Genomic DNA, 18,526 nt, shown 5'->3' with positions numbered 1-18,526 from the left:
AATAATTAGAATCCACTGATTGGCTTAATTTGTCTCCAGTGATTTAGGATAGTTTCAGAAACCTTCTATTTAATTCCTGAAGCAGATAAATATTTCTGTTGAAGCTAATCAGACATCACCGCAGTCTCCCACAGGATGTCACATTTGGAACATTAAATATGTTATTTGAACGTACTTGTACAAGCTGGGCCTTTGCACATCTTCCCCTCCTCCACAGGACCCGGACACTGCTGCTCCCAATTCTGGTTGTGTGTGGAGCAGGTCCGTCTGCGTGTCTGCACTCCTGTCTGCTCACAGGCTGCTGTGCAGGATCCCCAGTCTGACCACTGGGACCAGGAACTCTGAGCTACAGCAGATATGGATCCTGAGGAAATGATCAAGAATTTGTTTAGGTTCTGGAATATTAAACGGTATTTCTTCCCATTTTTTATTTATTTTCTTTCATTTTCTCCTTATGTCATGAACCATTCCCTAGCCAATAGGTTGGGAAGTTAACCTGCTTTTGGAATTTGACTAATGCTTCTATTGAATCAGGCATTAGGAACCACAATACAGGAAAGAAAATTGGGCAGATTCAACTACAGTCAGACGACCTGCTTGCTGCCCAATTGCCAAAGTTGCAAATTACTCCTAACGGTCCTAAAATTCCATGGGTGGTGATCGCAAGTCACAGCTGGACTGATCTGCAACACTAAGCTCGATACAGTACATGGCTTCAGTTGGAGGGCACTTCATTTGCATGGGAAGTAGAAGGCAGAGAAATCAAGGGTGTAAATCAAACAGGGCCACAGTAAATAATAATTCTAAAAGGACTAAGAGTGTTAAAAAATCAAGCCTGAAGGCGTGTCTTAATGCGAGGAGCATTCGTAATAAAGTGGATGAATTAGCTGCGCAAAGAGGTAAATGGATATGATATAATTGGAATTACGGAGACATGGCTCCAGGATGACCAAGTCTGGGAATTCAACATCCAGGGGTATTCAATATTCAGGAAGGACAGGAAAAAAGGAAAAGGAGGTGGGGTAGCATTGCAGGTTAAAGAGGAGATTAACACAATAGTAAGGAAGGATATTGGCTCTGATGATGTGGAATCTGTATGGGCAGAGCTGAGAAATACCAAGGGGCAGAAAATGTTAGTGGGAGTTGTATACAGACCCCCAAACAGTAATGCTGAGGTTGGGGATGGCATTAAACGGGAAATTAGAGACGCGTGTATACGGGATGGTTTCCTGGACCAATATGTCGAGGAACCAACTAGAGATCAGGCCATCTTAGATTGGGTATTATGTAACGAAAAAGGATTAATTAGCAATCTTGTTGTGCGAGGCCCCTTGGGGAGGAGTGATCATAATATGATAGAATTCTTCATTAAAATGGAGAGTGAAGTAGTTGACTCAGAGACTAAGGTCCTGAATTTAAATAAAGGAAACTATGATGGTATGAGGCACGAGTTGGCTAGGATGGATTGGGGAACTTTACTTAAAGGGTTGAGAGTGGATAGGCAATGGCAAACATTTAAAGATCACATGGATGAACTACAGAATTTGTTCATCCCTGTTTGGCATAAAAATAAAACAAAAAAGGTCACTCAACCGTGGCTAACAAGGGTAATTAGGGATAGCATAAGATCCAAGGAGAGGACATATAATTTGGCCAGAAAAAGAAGCAAACCTGAGGATTGGGAGCAGTTTAGGAGTCAGCAAAGGAGGACAAAGGGATTAATTAAGAGGGGGGGAAATAGATTATGAGAGTAAGCTTGCTGGGAACATAAAAACTGACTGTAAAAGCTTCTATAGATACGTGAAGAGAAAAAGATTGGTGACGTCAAGCGTAGGTCCCTTGCAGTCAGAATTAGGGGAATTTATAATGGGGAACAAAAAAATGGCAGACCAATTAAATACATACTTTGGTTCTGTCTTCACAAAGGAGGACACAAATAACCTCCCACAGATGTTGGGGAACAAAGGGTCTAATGAGAAGGAGGAATTGAATGAAATCAGTATTTGTAGGGAAATGGTGTTAGGGAAATAGACGGGACTGAAGGCCGATAAATCCCCAGGGCCTGATAATCTACATCCTAGGGTACTTAAGGAAGTGGCCCTCGAAATAGTAAATGCATTGCTGGTCATCTTCCAAAATTCTATAGACTCTGGAACAGTTCCCATGGATTGGAGGATAACTAATGTAAGCCCATTATTTAAAAAAGGTGGTAGAGAGAAAACGGGGAATTATAGACCGGTAAGTCAGACATCGGTAGTGGGGAAAATGCTACAGTCAATTATAAAAGATGTAATAGCAGAGCACTTGGAAAACGGTGACAGGATTGGACAAAGTCAACATGGATTTACAAAAGGTAAATCATGCTCGACTAATCTACTGGAATTTTTTGAGGATGTAACTGACAGAATAGATAAGGGAGAACCAGTGGATGTGGTGTATTTGGACTTTCAAAAGGCTTTCGATAAGGTTCCGCATAAGAGATTAGTGTGCAAAGTTAAAGCACATGGGATTGGGGGTAAGGTACTGTCTTGGATAGAGGACTGGTTGGCAGACAGGAAGCAATGAGTTGAAATAAAAGGCTCTTTTTTCAAGTGGCAGGCAGCGACTAGTGGGGTACTGCAGGGATCGGTGCTATGGCCCAGAAATCCGGGTCGGAGGCTTCCCGCGGGTGCAAGCCTCTGACCTGCACTTACCTAGCGCGCCGGCCATTGTGCTCTGGGCTCGCGTGGGATTCCGATCCTGGGCCTGCTCCAACTGCCGGCGCGCAGTGCTTGCGTATCGCAGGGGCGCAGTTAGTTCGAAGCATCCCCTGGGATCACGTGGGCCATGGAGAGCCAATGGTAGCAGGGAATCTGTATTCATAGATTTGACAGGTCTTCATGTCAAATCTATGAATACAATTCATCCCCAAAACATAACTAAAACTTCAAATAATTTTTTTTTTTTTTAAATCACATTTTTAAAATAACTAAATTACATAAAATAACTATTTTAAACAATAATTTACATTTTTGAAAAAATTAATTACAGTTTCTAACAGGGCTAAAAATAAACTTACCTTTCACAGAATCACAGAAACCCCACAGTGCAGATAGAGGCCATTTCGGCCCATCGAGCCTGCACCGACACATATCCCACCCGATCCCCGTAACCCCTACACCAACACATATCCCACCCTATCCCCGTAACCCCACGTATTTAATCCCCCTAACACTAAGGGTCAATTTATCATAGCCAATCAACCTAACCCGCACATCTTTGGACTGTGGGAGGAAACCGGAGCACCGGGAGGAAACCCACGCAAACACGGGGAGAATGTGCAAACTCCACACAGACAGTCACCCGAGGCCGGATTCGAACCCGGGTCCCTGGCGCTGTGAGGCAACAGTGCTAACCACTATGCCATTCTTTAAAGTATTTAAAAATAATAAACCTGTGGAAAAAATGTTTTAATTTTACTTAACTTACCATTTACCTTGTTAAAAGCAGGCCTTGCGACTGCTTTTTAAAAGCATAGCTCCTGGAGACGTACCCTCCCGGAGAAACCTGCAAAAAAACGGAAGTTCCAGGCGTACATGCTGCCTCTCCGGCGCTCGCGTTCGACCTGTGAACACCTTCCTTTAAGGGAACAGAAGTTCCGGTTTCCCGCGCATGCGCAGTGCATGCACGAAACCTGCACTTTCGTTGGGCCTACGCATAAGTACCCAGTGCGTATTCACCCGTGGGGACCCGAAGTTCTGGCCCGAGATCTCCAAGTTTGCAGACGACACAAAGCTGGGTGGGCGTGTGTGCTGTGAGGAGGGTGCAGAGAAACTCCAGTACAATTTGGACAGGTTGGGTGATTGGGCAGATGCATGGCAGATGCAGTATAATGTGGATAAATGCGAGGTTATCCACTTTGGTGGCAAAAACAGGAAGACAGATTATTATCTGAACGACAATAGATTGGGAAAAGGGGAGGTGCAACGAGACCTGGGTGTCCTTGTGCACCAGTCGCTGAAGATAAGCATGCAGGTGCAGCAGGCGGTTAAGAAGGCAAATGGTATGTTGGCCTTCATAGCGAGAGGATTCGAGTACAGGAACAAGGATGTCTTGCACAGGGCCTTGGTGAGACCACACCTTGAATACTGTGTGCAGTTTTGGTCACCTTATCTGAGAAAGGATGTTTTTGTATTGGAGAGAATGCAGCGAAGGTTCACCAGACTGATACCTGGGATGGCAGGAATGACGTATGAGGAGAGATTGGGTCTATTAGGCTTATATTCACTAGAGTTTAGAAGAATGAGAGGGGATCTCATTGAAACTTATAAAATTCTAACAGGACTAGACAGACTAGATGCAGGAAGGATGTTCCCGATGCCGGGGAGTCCAGAACCAGGGGTCACAGTCTAAGGATAAGGGGTAAGCCATTTAGGACAGAGATGAGGAGGAATTTCTTCACCCAGAGAGTGGTGAACCTGTGGAATTCACTACCACACAAGGCAACTCAAGAAGGAGTTGGATATATTTCTTAAGGCTAAAGGGATCAAGGGATATGGGGAGAAGGCAGGTACTGAATTTGGATGATCAGCCATGATCTCATTAACTGGCGGAACAGGCTTGAGGGGCCGAATGGCCTACTCCTGCTCCTATCTTCTATGTTTCTATGGGGCCTGCGAGCACATGGGTGCTTCTTTGACACCTGCCTACCCCATGTGCCAGGAAATTGGGTTGGCTGCCCACCCGTAGGAGGGTGATTGCCCAGGGCCCTGACTCTGCCATCACTCCAAGGAGGACCATTCAGCAAGTCATTCTTTTTAAAAATATCCTCTTCAGGACTCCAGGTGCTTGCCGAGCCTGGATCCGATTAGTGGAACCAGGTTCAGCTCTTGGGGAGACTGGTTCTCCTCATCTTTCTTGGCCATCACTGATCACCAGGTCACCACCGGGTCACCATCCAGGGACAGAAGTGGGAACTCCTGCTTAAAGAGGTCCTGCCACTGACTTGTCATTTGCCAGTTAAGGAGCAGACACAAGGCATTGCGGAAACTGGCACAAATGACGAAGGCTCGATGTGGACCTCCACCGTTTCTTTGAGGGTTTTGTTGTGATGTATAATTGTAATGTTATATCAGATTATGTATCACCGGTTGTTTAACATAATTGTATTACAACTAGTTGCAAACTATGAGAACAGGTTTAATAGAAAGACAGATAAGCAGGAGGCCAGGTGTGAATACATCTGCAGATATCTGTTTAAACTTGTTTGGATAAGCAGATAATGAACGATAAAAGAGGGTGACTTTTTGGACTGTAGCAGGACTTAGATCTTGAACAGCCAGAGAGTCATCCAGTGCTGCTATCAGAAGGGCTACCAAAAGAAGATATTGTCCCAGGTCGGGTTTGGTGACTGTGAGTGTTGATTAAGTAGAACAATGATTTCCATGCTAACCAAATAAATAAGCTTTGAGCAATAGATTTGTTGAGAGGAAATAAATAGGTGTTTCACAAGATACTGTGGTGTGGTCTCTGGGTACGGACTAGAAGTACTGCGGAATTTAAATTAACCATTCCATACCTGTAACACTTTCACCGACCTCACGCTGAAGTTATGGAGAGACCCCAGTGGAACTCCTGTAGAATTTCCCGGCCACTGTCGTCTCTAACACCCCCCTCCCCCCCCCCACCACCCTCAAATCATAACCACGCTCTTCTCCCTCGCTAGTTCTGGGTCTCTTTCCCTGTTAGCCCACAACCTAGTTATGTTAGTACATTTTTTCCACTCTCCCCATTCAAGCTGCTACTCTACCTTCCCAACTCATAGTGGAACTCTTATTCCCCCACTTCAAATCACCCCTCTTCTCCACAAAGCACTACTCCCAGATTTCTCAAAGATCTGATTATAGAGCTTCTGCCTCCTTCCATCTCCCCTTCATTAATATCCATTTACTCCCTTCGCTTTTCCCTCACCCGGGCAATTTCACCAGTGTACTGACAGGATGCTCAATAAATCCAGTTAATGTAATCACACCAAAATAATTTCCTTTTCTCAAAAAAGTGGCTGCTCCTAGTCTTGAAGAAAATAAGCCTTTATATAAAATAACAGCCGGACATTCCCCATAAATGTTCTTTTGAGGAAAATTAAAAGTTTTTAAAAAACTGCATTTCAGCAACTCCTGTGTTTGTTTAACTTCTATTCTCAAAAACCATCAGCTCCTCAAAACTTTCCTGCCTCAAGTTTTGCACGCAATCAAAAGGAGGAAAAAATAATTGGTTCCATTAGCCTTCAGTTTTCCTTCCAATTGATCTGATGGACATTATCAGAATCAACTTGTAGTTTCACTGACCTGAAACACTGGGCTGAATTTTAACCCCCAAAGACAGATGGGTTGGGGGTCAGGTCAGATATTAAAAATTTTTAAATCTCAAACCCGACCTGAAACTGCTTCCATCCCACCCACTTCTGGGTTTAACGGAGGCGGGACAAGATGCTGGCAGCCGACCCACGCCCATGAGGCGGGTTGGCAATTTAAATATTTTAATGTGGCTCAGAGCCTCTGATTTATCCTGTTTTACAGGTTTAACCCTGGCCAGCCGGGTTTCCCAGGCCTCGGTAAACCCGGCAGCTGAAGGGAGGCAAGCACAGCTTCGGGGTACGATAAGCATAGTGGTCATGTTGCTGGATTAGTAATCCACAGGCCTGGACTTATGATCCAGAGACTTGAGTTCAAATCCCACCACGGCAGCTGTGGAATTTAAATTCAGTTAATTAAATAAATCTGGAATAAAAACCAATGGATCAGATCAAAGCTTTGAAGTCCAGCCACATCCAGTTGTGAATGGTGGTGGACAATTAAACAACTAATGTTAGAGGCTCCATGAACATTTCCATCCTCAATGATGGTGGAGCACAGCATGCGAGTGCAAAAGGCAAGGCTGAAGCATTTGCAACCATCTTCAGCCAGAAGTGCCATGTGGATGATCCATCTCAGCCTCCTCTGGAGGTCCCCACCATCATAGAAGCTAGTCTTCAGGTCAATTCGATTCACTCCACGTGATATCAAGAAACGGCTGAGCGCACTGGATACAGCAAAGGCTATGGGCCCCGACAACATCCCAGCTGGCGCGATGAAGACTGGTGCTCCAGAACTAGCTGCACCTCTAGTCAAGCTGTACCAGTACAGCTACAACACTGGCATCTACCCAACAATGTGGAAAACTGCTCAGGTCCACAAAAAGCAATCTGGCCAATTACCACCTCATCAGTCTACTCTCAAGCATCAGCAAAGTGATGGAAGAGGTCGTTGACAGTGCTATCAAGCGACACTTACTCACCAATAACCTGCTTACTGATGACCGGTTTAGGTTTCGCCAGGACGACTTGGCTTGAGACCTCATTACAGCCTAGGTCCAAACATGGACAAAAGAGCTGAATTCCAGAGGCTAGATGAGAGTGACTGTCTTTGATATCAAGGCAGCATTTGGCTGAATGTGGCATCAAGGAAAATTGAAGTCAATGGGAATCAGGGAGAAAACTCTCCACTGACTGGAGTCATACCTAGCACAAAGGAAGATGGTTGTGGTTGTTGGAGGCCAATCATCTCAGCTCTAGGACATAATTGCAGGAGTTCCTCAGGGCAGTGTCCTAGGCCCAACCATCTTCAGCTGTTTCATCAATGACCTTTCCACCATCATAACTTCAGAAATGGGGATGTTTGCTGATGATTGCAGTGTTCAGTTCCATTTGCAACTCCTCAGATAATGAAGCAAGACCTGGACAACATTCAGCTTTGGGCTGGTAAGTGGCAATTAACATTTGCACCATGCAAGTGCCAGGCAATGTCTATCTCCAACAAGAGAGAGTCTAACCACCACCCCTTGACATTCAACGGTATTACCATCGCCGAATTCCCCATCATCAACATCCTAGAGGCCACCATTGACCAGAAACACAACTGGACAAGCCACATAGATACAGTGGCTACAAGAGCAGGTCAGAGGCTGGGTATTCTGTGGGGAGTGTCTCACCTAACTCCCCAGAGCCTTTCTACCATTTACAAGGCATAAGTGAGGAGTGTGATGTAATACTCTCTAATTTCCTGGATGAATGCAGCTTCAAGGCTTCTTCGACAGCACCAGTTTCCCGTCCGAAACTCCACCCCTCCCCCGCCTACGTAACCCACCCTGTTAATATTTTGTTAATATTCATTCATGGGATATGGGTGTTGCTGGCAAGGCCAGCATTTATTGTCCATCCCTAATTGCTCTGGAGAAGGTGGTGGTGAGCCGCCTCCTTGAACCGCTGCAGTCCATGTGGTGAAGGCACTCCCACAGTGCTGTTAGGGGAGGGAGTTCCAGGATTTTGACCCAGCGATGATGAAGGAACAGTGATATATTTCCAAGTCAGGCTGGTGTGTAACTTGGAGGGGAACTTGCAGGTGGTGGTATTCCCATGCACCTGCTGTCCTTGTCCTTCTAGGTGGTACAGGTCGCGGGTTTGGGAGGTGCTGCCAAAGAAGCCTTGGCAAGTTGCTGCAGTGCTTTTTGTAGATGGTACACAGTGCAGTCACGATGTGCCGGTGGTGGGAGGGAGTGAATGTTTAAGGTGGTAGATTGGGTACTAATCAAGTGGGCTGCTTTGTCCTGGATGGTGTCAAGCTTCTTGACTGTTGTTGGAGCTGCACTCATCCAGGCAAGTGGAGAGTATTCCATCACACTCCTTACTTGTGCCTTGTAGCTGCTGGAAAGGCTTTGGGGAGTCAGGAGGTGCAGATTACCCAGCCTCTGACCTGCTCTTGTTGCCACAATATTTATGTGGCTGGTCCAGTTAAGTTTCTAGTCAATGGTGACCCCCAGGATCTTGATGGTGGGGGATTCGGCAATGATATATCCAGGCCATTAACTCTGTTTCCCTCACCACAGATGCTACCTGATCTGCTGAGTATTTCCAGCATTTTGTGTTTATATTTCAGATTTCCAGCATCCGCAGTATTTTGCCTTTCATGTTGATCTGATTGGTTCATGTTGACAATTTCCAACCCCAGTGAAAAATGTTGATTTTTCTCTTGAAAGACTGACAAGCTTACACATGGGTTAAAAAGTTGGCATGTATGTTGTAAATAGATGAATTATTTGATATATTTACTCGAACAAAATAAAGAAATATAACAGCAGATGAATCCAGTACAAACCATCTGTTCAAATAGCTTGCTAATTAATTTTCTGCCTAACCCAAGTAAATCGCTGACCTTTGGGACATCTGAAGCGGACGGCATAATTGGAACAGTGTTTCCCTGAACGTTGCTCCTTGTTGAGGCACCAGAAGCCGAGATGAGGATTGAGGTGCACCGCCTCTCCAGTCAGTGTGGCAGGGACTCCGTGTGTGGTGCGAGCCTCAACAGCAGCTGGTCTTGGACAGATTCTTCCCCGGTAATAATGTTGGATTGCATCAAGCCGCTCATAGTCTCCACTCCCACCAGGATGGTCGATATTAAACCAAGATGTCCATTCCCAATGACCTGGAAAAGAGAAAAGTTATTACTGCAGCAACAGAGAACTGATTGATTCCCCTGAACTAGTCTCATGAATTCGGGCACAGACAGTCCAGTGTCTAGAAGTCAGGAAATTCTAGCTGAATATATCTGTCTGTGAACATCAAGACAATAAAATTTTAATGTATAAGGAATGTAAAGAGATTTTCAACCCTTGCTGTGTCAAGGAACCCATTTTAGGTGCAAATGTGATGTTTAAAAAAAGTTAATTCTTGGGATGTGGGCGTCGCTGGAAGGCCAGCATTTATTACCCAGCCCTAGTTGCCCTGAGAAGGTGGTGGTGGACCTTCTTCTTGAACTGCTGCAGCCCGTATGGCGAAGGTACTCCCACAGTATTGTTAGGTAGGGACTTCCAGGATATTGACCCAGCAACGGTGAAGGAACAGCAATATGTGTCCAAGTCAGGATGGTGTGAGGTGATGGTGTTCCCATGCACCTGCTTCCCTTGTCTTGCTAGGTGGTGGAGGTCGCGGGTTTGCGAAGTAGCCTTGGCGAGTTGCTGCAGTGCATCCTGTAGATGGTACACACTGCAGCCACGGTGTGCCAGTGGTGGAGGGCATGGATTTTTAAGCTGGTGGATGCACAGCTATTTCTGGAGCACAGATCTTCAGCACGGGATGTTGTCAGAAGCCGTAGTCTTTGCTGTGTCCAATGCGCTCAGCCGTTTCTTGACATCACGTGGGGTGAATCGAATTGGCTGAAGACTGGCTTTTGTGATGCCGTGGATATTGTAGTGTATGTACCTTTAAGAGAGAACTACTTTTACAGCTCCTGTATACTGTAGTACCGGCAGTGACCACACCTGTATATAAGCCTTGAGCATGCCTCTGTACCCCCAGTCTTGAGACTACCCTACTCCAGTAAACACCTGTTGATTGTTAAGTTATAGCATCCGTGTAGTTATTGGAAAACATCATACTCTCAGAATCACGGATCTAACAGTGGCGACGAGTGTCGATTCGAATCTACCTGCAACTCTGCATTTCCCTTCGAGGATTCGCTCCAGGAGGGCGGTGGAAGAAAGTCGAGGCCAGAAGCACGGGCGTCGACCATGAGCAACCGCCCAGTCGTCCGGCAGAGAGTGAACATCGCAGGGGAGGCTGTTGAGAGCCGGGCTTGGTTCCCCAGCCACGACGATCAGCAACAGACTGACAACAGGTACAGCGCAGACCCTTCGCGGACAGTGGTGGCTGGAGCTGACCGACGGCAGAGAAAAAGCCGAGCAGCGTTGACGGGGTAAGAGAGAGGGTGAAGCGCACAGGGCGCAGCCGGGGGTTGAAAACCGAGCGGCGTCGAGGAAAAACAAAACAGAGAGAGAGAGGGTAAAGCAGCAGCCGGGTTCAGGACCGAGCGACGGCAATGGGAAAGGCACACAGGAGAACGCGCAGAGCACAGCCAGGGCTCAAGGACTGAACAGTGTCCGCGGGGAGAAGAAGGGAGAGCGCGGGAGATGCCATTTTTAGAAGCCGCAGCGGAGAAGAAGGGCGAGCGCGGGAAGAAAGGAAAGCGCGGGAGACGCCATTTTGTGCCAGCGGAGAAGAAGGGAGAGCGCGGGAGACGCCATTTTTGACAGTTAAATCACACCCAGGGATGCCGAAGAGTGGCAGTATCTCTACGTTCGACAATGAAGTCGAAGATTGGGCGACATATGTGGAATGTATTGAGGTGTACTGCAGGGCGAATGAAGTGCCAGATGCTAGGAAAGCACTGGTTTTGTTAAATTCCATGGGTGCAAAAACTTATGGCTTACTGCGAAATCTAATAACCCCAGAGAAGCCTGTGGATAAGAATTTCGAAAGCATAGTAGAAATCCTACAGAACCACTTCAACCCCACACCGCTGCTGATAGCAGAAAGATTTAAGTTCCACAAAAGGAACCAGCTGATGCGCCATCAATTACTCAAAAGACTGAGGTTAAGCGAGTAACAACCAGGCTTTTATTAACTAAAGAATGAAGGTCTAGTCTCGAGTGGTCGACCCGTCCAGAATACTAAGGGACTGGGAGGTAGTCACTTATATACCTGGAATAGTGGGAGGAGTCAGCCGAGGCATGTCCAGACCTGTACCTAGTGGAATACACATACAGACACAGACAGGTATAACAGTGGTTTACCACATTCACCCCTTGTTTAAAAATGAGTCCGGTGGGGTGAAGTGTATTTAAAAGTTCGTGTATTGGAGTCTCTCCGGAGGTCTTGTCTGCCGCTGTGATCGACGTGGCGACGGCAGGGGTGGTGGAGCTTCCGGCGTCGCGTCCAGTGTAGGCTGGGGCACTGGAGTGTAGTCCTCGTGGGTGACGGTCCAAGGCGAGCCGGCTGCTGGGGTTGGATATCGGGTCATGGGGGGGGGGGGGTGGTAATGGGTAGTGGGTTACAGCGGTCCCCGAGGGTGCGAGGTCTCGTATGGAGACTGTGTCCTCCCGCCCGTCCGGGTACGCAATGTAAGCGTACTGGGGGTTGGCGTGGAGGAGGTCGACCCTCTCGACCAGGGGGTCCATTTTATTGGTCCTCACGTGTCTTCTCAGTAGTACCGGCCCTGGGGACGTCAGCCATGGCGGTAACGCTGTCCCCGATGTGGACTTCCTTGGGAAGACAAACATTTTCTCGTGAGGGGTGGCATTGGTGGCAGTGCAGAGCAGTAACCAAATCGAGTGGAGCGCATCGGGGAGCACCTCCTGCCAGCGGGAGGTCGGAAGGCCCCTAGACTTTAAGGCTAGTAGGGCGGCCTTCCAAACTGTTGCATTCTCTCTTTCCACCTGTCCGTTCCCCCGGGGGTTGTAACTGGTGGTCCTGCTTGTGGCTATACCCCTAGCGAGCAGGTACTGGCGGAGTTCGTCGCTCATAAACGATGAGCCCCGGTCGCTATGGATATAGCTGGGGAAACCGAACAGGGTGAAGAGGCTGTTCAGACATTTAATGACCGTGGCACTGGTCATGTCCGGGCAGGGGATAGCGAACGGGAAACGGGAGTACTCGTCAATGATGTTGAGGAAGTACACATTGCGGTCGGAGGAGGGGAGAGGTCCTTTAAAATCGACGCTCAGGCGTTCGAAAGGGCGAGTGGCTTTTATCAGGTGGGCTCTGTCTGGTCTATAAAAGTGCGGTTTGCACTCAGTGCAGACTTGGCAGTTCTTGGTCATGGTCCTGACCTCCTCAATGGAGTAAGGCAGGTTGCGGGCCTTGATGAAGTGGAAGAACCTGGTGACCCCCGGGTGGCAGAGGTCATTGTGGAGGGCCCTCAGCCTATCGATCTGCACGCTGGCGCAGGTACCACGCGATAGGGCATCTGGGGGTTCATTGAGCTTCCCAGGCCGGTACAAGATCTCGTAATTGTAGGTGGAAAGTTCGATTCTCCACCTCAAGATCTTGTCATTTTTGATTTTGCCCCTCTGCTTGTTGTTGAACATAAAAGCAACTGAACGCTGGTCAGTGAGCAGGGTAAATCGTTTTCCGGCCAGGTAGTGCCTCCAATGACGCACAGCCTCCACAATAGCCTGGGCCTCCTTCTCGACCGCGGAGTGTCTGGTCTCCGGGCCCTGGAGGGTTTTTGAGAAGAATGCCACAGGTCTCCCCGCCTGATTAAGGGTGGTGGCCAGAGCGAAGTCGGACGCATCGCTTTCCACCTGGAAGGGGATGGATTCGTCCACTGCGTGCATGGTGGCTTTGGCAATGTCCTCCTTGATACGGTGGAAGGCTGAGCGGGCCTCTGCCATCAGGGGAAAAGAGGTGGATTTGATCAGCGGACGGGCTTTGTCTGCATAGTAGGGGACCCACTGGGCGTAGTAGGAAAAAAACCCTAGGCACCTCTTCAGAGCTTTTAGGCAGTGGGGCAGTGGGAGTTCCATAAGGGGACGCATCCGGTCTGGGTCGGGGCCGATGACCCCGTGTTCCACAACACAGCCAAGGATGGCGAGGCGGTCTGTGCGGAATATGCACTTCTCCTTGTTATATGTCAGGTTCAGGAGTTGGGCGGTGCGGAGGAATTTCTCGAGGTTTGCGTCATGGTCCTGCAAGTCATGGCCGCAGATGGTCACATTGTCTAGGTAAGGGAAAGTGGCCTGCAGCGCGTTTTGATCGACCATCCGGTCCATCTCCCTTTGGAAGACGGAGACCCCGTTGGTAACGCCAAAGGGAACCCTAAGGAAGTGATAGAGGCGGCCGTTTGCCTCAAAAGCAGTATACTGGCGGTCTTCGGGGCGGATGGGGAGCTGGTGGTACGCTGATTTCAGGTCAATGGTCGAAAAGACGCGGTACTGCGCGATCTGGTTGACCATGTCAGCTATGCGGGGGAGTGGGTAGGCATCCAGCAGGGTGTAGCGGTTTATTGTTTGGCTGTAGTCGATAACCAGGCATTGTTTCTCGCCGGTCTTAACAACCACAACCTGGGCTCGCCAGGGGCTGGAGCTGCCCTCAATAATCCCCTCCTTCAGGAGCTGCTCCACTTCGGTTTTGATGAAAACCCTGTCCCCAGCACTGTATCGCCTGCTCTTTGTGGCGATGGGCTTACAGTCGGGGGTGAGGTTAGCAAACAGTGGGGGGGGTGGGACTCTGATTGTGGAGAGGTTGCATCTGGTGCGCGGCGGGCAATTTGGAGGCTGCTGGCTGCGGACTGTGAGTGGGGGGAGCGGGCCACCGTATGCCATCGTAACGCTTTTGAGGTGGCACTGGAAATCCAACCCCAGTAGAACGGCAGCGCAAAGTTGGGGCAGGACCAGGAGTTTAAAATTATTGAACACAGTCCCGTCTACTACTAGTGTCACCACGCAGTAGCCGCCAATGTCCGCTGACTGGGACTCGGCGGCCATAGAAATCCACTGGTGCGCAAGCAGGACTGGGAGAGAGCAACGCCGCACCGTGTCGGGGTGGATGAAGCTCTCTGTGCTCCCGGAGTCAAAAAGGCAGTTTATTGCATGGCCGTTTACCTTAACGTCCATTTTGGACCGAGCTAGTTGGTGCGGTCTCGTTTGGTCCAGCACAACAGAGGCCAACGTAGGGGTCGGTGTGTCGCTGCGGGTATCAGATGGGGGGGGTTGGCGGCCTGCTGCGTCCCGGCTGGTGTCCAAGATGGCGGCGTCCATGATTCCCATGTGGCTGGAGTCGTCCAAGATGGCTGCTGCTGCGGTGGTTCGCACATGGCTGGGGAGGCCCAAGATGGCGGCCCGCACGGCCCACACGCGGCGCTGTTGGGGGCCCAAGATGGCGGCTCGCACGGCCCACACGCGGCGCTGCTGGCGTTCGGGGTGGCTTTGGCCTTGCAGACGCTAGCGTAGTGTCCCTTTTTCCCGCAGCCCGAGCAGGTCACATTCTTCGCCGGGCAGCGCGCTCTGGGGTGTTTGGCCTGGCCACAGAAGTAGCATTTCTGGCCTTGGGATACTGCTGTCTGGCTTTGGGACACTGCTGCGGTGGTTGGGCCGTTGTTGGGCTGTGGCTGGGGTGGCACGGTGCTATGGGGCTGTCCTACCGTGTCCCAGGTTGTCGTTCCCCGCGGCGTCCATGGTGCAGTGGAGTAGGCATCCATGCCCCGGTAGGCTGCGTCCAGCGTTAGTGCGATTTCGGAGGCTTTGTCGAGGGTGAGGTCACTCTGCTCCAGCAGTCGCTGTCGGGTGTAGTTGGACCTGTGGCCCGCTACGAAGGCATCCCGGATCAGTTCCTCCGTGTACTTAGTGGACGTTACTGCCTTACACCCACAGGCCCGGCCAAGCACGGACAGCGCTTGGAGGTATTCCTCAGTCGATTCCCCAGGTTGTTGCTTGCGACTCCCCAGGAGGTGCCTGGCGTAAACTTCGTTCACAGGGCGCGTGTACTGGGTCTTGAGGAGCTGGAGGGCGGCTGTGTACGAGGTCGCATCCCGGATGACTGAGTACACTCGGTGGTTCACCTTGGAGATCAGGACAGACAGTTTGTTCGCATCCGTTACGACCGCAGTGGAGGCAGTCAGGAATGCCTCGAAGCACATGAGCCAGTGAGCAAACTTGGTGGAAGCGTCCGCTTCCCGACTGTCCAGGTCCAGGCATGCTGGTGTGAGGATCTTCTCCATTATAAAAAATTTAGTTAATAAAATTGATGCGCCATCAATTACTCAAAAGACTGAGGTTAGGCGAGTAACAACCAGGCTTTCATTAACTAAAGAATGAAGGTCTAGTCTCGAGTGGTCGACCCGTCCAGAATACTAAGGGACTGGGAGGTAGTCACTTATATACCTGGAATAGTGGGAGGAGTCAGCCGAGGCATGTCCAGACCTGTACCTAGTGGAATACACATACACATACAGACAGGTATAACAGTGGTTTACCACACCAGCATAAAGACGAAAGTAATGCTGAGTACTTAACGGAACTGCGCAAGCTATCGAAACACAGCCAGTTTGGAGTGGGACTAGCAGATACGTTAAAGGACAAGTTTGTGTGTGGGCTTCAAAGTGAAGGAACCCAGAAACGGCTTCTATCAGAAAAGGATCTTACGCTGGACAAGGCTTTCAGCATGGCAGTATCACACGAAGCAGCCACAAGGGGCGCTGCAGAGATACAACGGAGACCACAAGAATATGGCACCAATGAAATGTCATATGGAGCAGTGAAGTGTTATCGCTGCGGCAGAACAACACATGACCAGAAGGATTTTTGGCCTTTGGACCAAGTGTGGAGACAGTGTGGAAAAGCAGGACACATCGCAAGAGTCTGCAGGTCAGGGAAGAAAACCAACAGCAAGAAATCGCCACAGGAGAAGTACAAAAAGGTACATAAGGTGATGGACAGTAGTTCAGACGAACAGAAAAGTGATACAGACTCCGGAAGCAAGGAGCTGGGTTGTCTGAAACTACATAAGGTAACCAAAATGGAGGATCACCAGACTATCTGGGTCACACTCAAGATAGACGGAGTCCAAGTGAAAATGGAATTGGATCAGCCCTAACAGTCATAAACCAAAGGGACTACAAGCGGCTATTTTCACACATACCCTTGAAAGCTACAGAGATTGTCTTGAAGACGTACACGGGGCAAAAAGTCTACCCCAAAGGAAAAATAAGGGTGAAAGTGATATACAAAGGTCAGTAAATACCTAAAATGGACCTATATGTATTGCCAGATGGAGGACCACCACTACTAGGACATGAATGGATCCGGAAGATACAATTAGATTGGCATTCCATACAGGCACTGAAGGTTGAGGCCAAAAAGGATGACGACGTCACACCTGGACGACTGTCAAAAATGCTAACTGACGCAAAAGAAGTGTTCCAGGAGGGACTCGGAACACTAAAAGGCATAACAGCAACGATTAAAATAGAGGAAAATGCAAGCCCAAAGTTTCTTAAGGCCAGACCAGTGCCTTATGCAATCAGACCAGCCATCGAAGCAGAGCTGGAAGGGTTGGAACGTTCAGGAGTACTGTCCAAAGTAGACTACAGTGAGTGGGCTACACCCATCGTTCCTGTAATGAAGAGGTCGTTGAGTAATACACCTGGGGAACCAAAGAAGGTCCGCATCTGTGGGGATTTTAAGGTGACAGTGAACCCAGTCCTTCACATGGTACAATATCCGCTTCCACGAATTGAGGATATTTTCGCCTCGCTATCTGGAGGTAAACGCTTCACCAAAATTGATCTAGCCCAGGCGTACTTGCAAATGGAGGTAGAAGAAGCCTCAAAACAATACCTCACAATCAACACTCATAAAGGTCTCTACCAATACAACCGGTTGGTGTTCGGGATAGCATCGGCTCCGGCTATTTGGCAAAGGGCGATGGATCAAGTCCTGCAAGGGATTCCAGGGACCCAGTGTTATTTGGACGACATCCTGGTCACGGGCGAAAATGACAGTGATCACCTCGCCAACTTGGAGAAGGTGCTCACTAGATTAAAGGAATATGGGCTATGAGCTAATCGCCACAAGTGCGAGTTTTTCCAGAAGCAGATCTTGTATTGTGGCCACGTTATCGATGAAGAGGGGTTACATAAGTCCCCTGAAAAGATTGAGGCAGTAGTCAAGGTGAGGATATAGAATGCAAAAAAATGGTAACAACTCGCTTCGCATAGCCAAGGACCCTGTCAATCTAAAATGGAGGATCCTGTCAGCATAAAATGGTGGCGAAATGTCGACATCGCTGAGCCACTTGCATATTGTAAGAAATGATCATGTTAACTCAAGAAACTGTGAAGGCAGCAGGAAGTAAAATAAAATAAGCTAAACTGATCTGTGGCTGCTCATATGGCTGGCACCCACGATGTCACACCTTGCTGGTGGAAACAGTGTAGGGCGGAGTGCAGAGGTTATACAGACAATAGGCGATCAGAAAACACATTACCATGATTGCAAACGCATTACCATAATGATTAGGTGATCGTGAAACCATTACCAGCATATTTACTTAACTATAAACCATTCAGTGAAATGTGACTTCTTTGTTTCATACTGCCAGGCCAGGAAATCAAATTAAATGTATACGTGTACAGCTCGGGATTGGTGCAGACTGTACGATGTGTTAATGTCTTCTCAAATGCAAGTATAATAATGTGGCACACTGTATGAAAGATTGCTTGCTCTGGTTTAACCTGTCGGACTCTTCTGGAGTCAGGACTGTGCTGTATCAGAGTAAGTCTCCCGGGATGACGGAATAAAAACTGTTGAACTCCACCAGTATTCGACTCAGTGTTTGTACTGAACCAGACGGAGGACCAAAAGAATCCGTTTCAACATTTGGTGTCAGAAGTGGGATCTCAACGGACGATCACCGAGAATTCGCGAAATTAAGAGCCGAACTAGTTTTGGACGTGAGAGGAGGAAATGGGCCCCCGGAGTGAGTATGTTTAAATTTACCACTTCGGTTTTCCTCTGATCCGTAAGTCCGATAAAAGTTTTGCCACTCGCTAATTCTTGCATGGTGTCCCGACGAGATCTGGGTCAATCTGGCGAATACTGTGTAAACTTAGGAAATAAGTATCCAAGTCGGGTAACGCGCCGGCCTCGTATTTCACTTGGTCCGCTCAGGCTCCGATTG

General features: G+C 48.6%; 1 protein-coding gene across 1 annotated transcript in view; it reads right to left on the bottom strand.

The window, feature by feature from the left end:
- cilp (cartilage intermediate layer protein, nucleotide pyrophosphohydrolase) overlaps positions 1-18,526 on the bottom strand; it is a 107,633-nt gene that overhangs the window by 51,601 nt on the left and 37,506 nt on the right. Inside the window, exons 3-4 of the mRNA XM_085968265.1 lie at positions 9,228-9,497; positions 176-364 (exon numbers count right to left, since the gene is read on the bottom strand). Coding sequence (XP_085824391.1) covers positions 176-364; positions 9,228-9,497 — 459 coding nt within the window. The remainder of the gene's footprint in view (positions 1-175; positions 365-9,227; positions 9,498-18,526) is intronic.

The sequence above is a fragment of the Somniosus microcephalus genome, chromosome 27 (genome assembly GCF_052327205.1).
Source record: "Somniosus microcephalus isolate GS21.2 chromosome 27, FLI_Smic_1.0, whole genome shotgun sequence".
Lineage (NCBI taxonomy): Eukaryota > Metazoa > Chordata > Chondrichthyes > Squaliformes > Somniosidae > Somniosus > Somniosus microcephalus.
The sequence above is the reverse complement of the archived record's forward strand: the minus strand, read 5'-3'. Positions and strand labels throughout refer to the sequence as shown.